At 30.5% G+C, this 3,761-nt stretch overlaps 1 protein-coding gene across 1 annotated transcript in view; it reads right to left on the bottom strand.

Annotated features, from left to right (window-relative positions):
- Positions 1-23: 23 nt before the first annotated feature.
- Positions 24-3,761, bottom strand: part of LOC106464306 (chromodomain-helicase-DNA-binding protein Mi-2 homolog) — a 41,147-nt gene continuing 37,409 nt past the window's right edge. The window contains exon 4 of the mRNA XM_013924436.2: positions 24-406. Within this exon, the coding sequence (XP_013779890.1) occupies positions 41-406 (366 nt within the window). The 3' untranslated portion in view covers positions 24-40. The remainder of the gene's footprint in view (positions 407-3,761) is intronic.

Genomic DNA, 3,761 nt, shown 5'->3' with positions numbered 1-3,761 from the left:
GCAGTAGATTATATTAGCAATGTTTATAATTGTCTTACTATTAGTAAGGTACACAGTAGATTATATTAGCAATGTTTATAATTGTCTTACTATTCCCTGTCAGCTTACCATCTTTGGAACCTTTGAATCGAGGAGTAGGCGTGGAAGGTTTCTCCTTTTCTTCCTGGTTAGCTTGAAAATCTTCTTCTTTCTCCTGGCTGTTTTGAAGAAATTCTCTCCACTTAGCTGATATGATAGTCACCATTTTGGACATGGCAATCTTTGGGTTGGCTTTGGCAATGAGTGGTCGGATGTGTTGGGAGAAGAGTTTATAGCTAGTCAGATTTTGGTAGTCTGCTTCAGTGTATTCCAATATCACATCCTGCAGACCATGTTCGGCACAAATGTCTGCCGACGTTTTCTGCGGCTGTGAATTTTTAGCAATCGATTTAATGTATTATTTAATACTGCATCATGCAAACCAAAAATAGTTTGCGCTGATACCATAAAATGAATTTTTTTAGAAATTTAAAAATTCAAACTATTTTAACTGTTAGACAAATGATAACCTAGATATTCATTCAAATAGACATACCAAGTTAAACATTTTGCCAAACATAACGAACATTAAAAGCAAGAACAACAATCACAAAAGTAATGTTAAACTTTGAAACTATCATCTGATTTCATGTAAGTATTCTATATAACAAGATCCACATGACCATGACATGCAGCTTTTGGATTAGTTATGTCTGTCCAAATAGAAACATGTAACGATTATACTAATTAATTGAACCACTTAGAAATAATTCCATTAAAGTTGTTAGGATTCTGACAAAGACACAGCATAATAAACTGTGTAACTTAATTTTTCTTTATTACTTGTTTAGAAATAATTTCAGTCAACACCAACTCTACCATTAAAACCTTGTTTACCTTAACAGTTTGGAGGAAAAAAAATATCATATAATCTAGAACAAAGTGCAGCTGGTATGCTATTAATTATTCTATTTTCATACCGCAAAGCCAAAGTTAATGATTACGTATGAAGTATTAAAAAATTATTAATTGTCTAATCTGCTATATTTCATTTAATTTACTACCTAAATTTGGTGTTAAACACGATCTACTTCCTTTTTATGTCCAATGAATATTAACTGACAAATATGGAATTATGCCCTTTGTAAGTGTAAAAAATTAAAATAAAACTAGCTTTCTGGTATAAATTAAAACATTCTCATGACCAAGAAAACTGACTTGCTAAGTATGCACATGTATATTTCATTGCTAATATAATCTACTGCTGTACCTTACTAATAGAAAGATGAAATTATAAACATTGCTAATATAATCTACTGTTGTACCTTACTTGGTATAATTTTCATGGATAAAAGAAACTCATTTTTAAAAACTATTTCCTGAAAGTATGTAAAACAAAACCAAAGGGTAAGCATATATTAAATAAATGAAACAAGAAATAATACATTCAATGATAAAAAATATGTTGATAATTTGAATAAAATAAAAAGGCCTATAAAAATGTTAATAATGAAAATAATAAACATTATAAAAAATAATGTAAGATGTAGGAGTAATAAAATAGACTAGATATAAAATAAACCAGTCATCTCTTGTGAGATATATAATTTTTGACCCTATGTGATTTCTTATTATCAATATTCTATTTCTGTCACTCTTAATGATAGACACAAATGCATAGAAGTGTATGATGTAACCTGAGTGTGAGTGTGTGTCAGAAATGTGGATTGGTAGACACAATTCAAAATCAATTAAACAAGTCAAAGACAAAATGAAAAGTCATTGAAAAAAAAATATCACTTATGCTTTCATTCTTAAGAGATTCAAAGCTTATATCAGTTTTAAATGTGTCACAGTACTGCTTGTCCTTGCATTATCAGAGATTCCAAACTTTATATCAGTTTTAAATGTGTCACAACAATGCTTCTACTTTCATTCTTCAGAGGTTTCCAAGTTTATATCAAATTTAAATGTGTCACAATAATGCATGTTTTAATTATTCGGATTCAAAGGGTTATATCAAATCTGAATGTCATAACACTTATACTATGATCCAAAAGCTTATCTTGGTCATATAACAGTCAGCTTGTGAAGTTCAGGTCTAAAGAAAATCAATAAAAGAACATATTGTACTGCATCAAGTTTTTTTGTTTTTTTTTAACTAGTACTGAGAAAAATGAGCTCGGGCACCAGATGTTCAATATTCCCACAAAGCTTTTTTTATTCTTCACAGCTTTCTATGAATGCCTTACTATTATGTCTTGTTATGGGTTCCAGTTCCATTTGGGTAACATCATTCACAAGCAGACTGATGTTTGGATCTGACAAGTGCAAGTCAATGACAACTGTCACACAATCCAGCAATATCTCCTAAACATGTAATGGTAAAAAAAAAACTATCCAAAAGAACTTTCTTCTTGTAAAGAAAAAGTATCACTACTTAATAACATGAAACTTACTGAACTTTGTTTCTTTCTTTTTCCAATACCTCCTATTTTAATTTTAAGAAGAGGAAGAGACTTTCTGGATTTAGACTTTGAGCTTTTAGTTTTGTTGCTACTACCCCTCTCACCATCTGTTTATAAAAAAAAAAAACACAAAAAAAATGGAAATTGGACAGATGAAAATCACTACTTCAATTTAACAAAAAGTTTATTTATCGAAATACTTAGCTCATATAATTATCAGACACAAAATGCATGCTGAATATGAGATTTCTGAAGCTTGAATCATGATTTATTAACAAAACATTCTTGGTCTAGCAATGTAGTTACATACTTCAATCAGACATGGAAAATTACATACAAGAGCCATTCTTAAAAGGCAAATGGACCAAAAATGTTGTCCGAAGAACTCCAATTATAAGTGGAAGATGATAATATGGTAGGTTTAAGACTGGGGTAACTATGTAAGTACTCCAACTATGAAGTGTAACATGATCATAAGGTAGGAGTAACACTGGAGTGACTATGTACGGGCTCCAACCATGAAATGAAATATGATCACATGGCAGCTATAAGAGTTGAATGGCTGTCAAAGAATTCCAAGAGCTCTCGGAAGGAAGTCCCTTCTATAAGGATAAGTTGGATGCAAGTGTTTAGGATGGCTTTTCATGGGATTATAGCATGAATGACTGCCTCCCAGTGTACAAAAAGAAGAGAAATAACATGAAAGAGTGTAAGAAACAAATTTATTAGTAAATGGTGGGGGCTATACAAATGAGTTACACAGAGAAATTTTGAAAACTAAACTGGAAACTAAGACTGGCTACTACTTACAGAACTTTGTTTCTTTCTTTTTCCAATACCTCCTATTTTGTTTCATGTTATTAAGTAGCGATAATTTTTAAAATAGAAGGTATTGGAAAAAGAAAGAAACAAAGTTCTGTAAGTTTCATGTTATTAAGTAGCGATACTTTTTCTCTTTCACTTTTGATTTGTCAAGTTTTGCAATTTTAAATTATTTAAAATTACAAGTAAGAGCAACACTTAAAATGCACAGTAGAAACTATTTGACCACCAGCTGAATAAAGTCTGTGTTATGTGTTTTAAGCTTTGTTCTTACTTTCGGTTTTAACCATTTCACACAAGTTGCCTTCATTGAATTTTTTTAAAGTTTTATCCTTTCGTATTTCTATACTTCAGTTTCTTAACATGATGTCAGTTAATAATTTGCTGTTAATATCATGTGTGTGTGTGTCTATCTATCTTTCTATCTATATATACAAAACCAAAACATCCTAA

The sequence above is a fragment of the Limulus polyphemus genome, unplaced genomic scaffold (assembly GCF_000517525.1).
Source record: "Limulus polyphemus unplaced genomic scaffold, Limulus_polyphemus-2.1.2 Scaffold1615, whole genome shotgun sequence".
Classification (NCBI taxonomy): Eukaryota; Metazoa; Arthropoda; class Merostomata; order Xiphosura; family Limulidae; genus Limulus; species Limulus polyphemus.
Note: the sequence above shows the minus strand (reverse complement) of the source record. Positions and strands in the feature narration are given on the sequence as shown.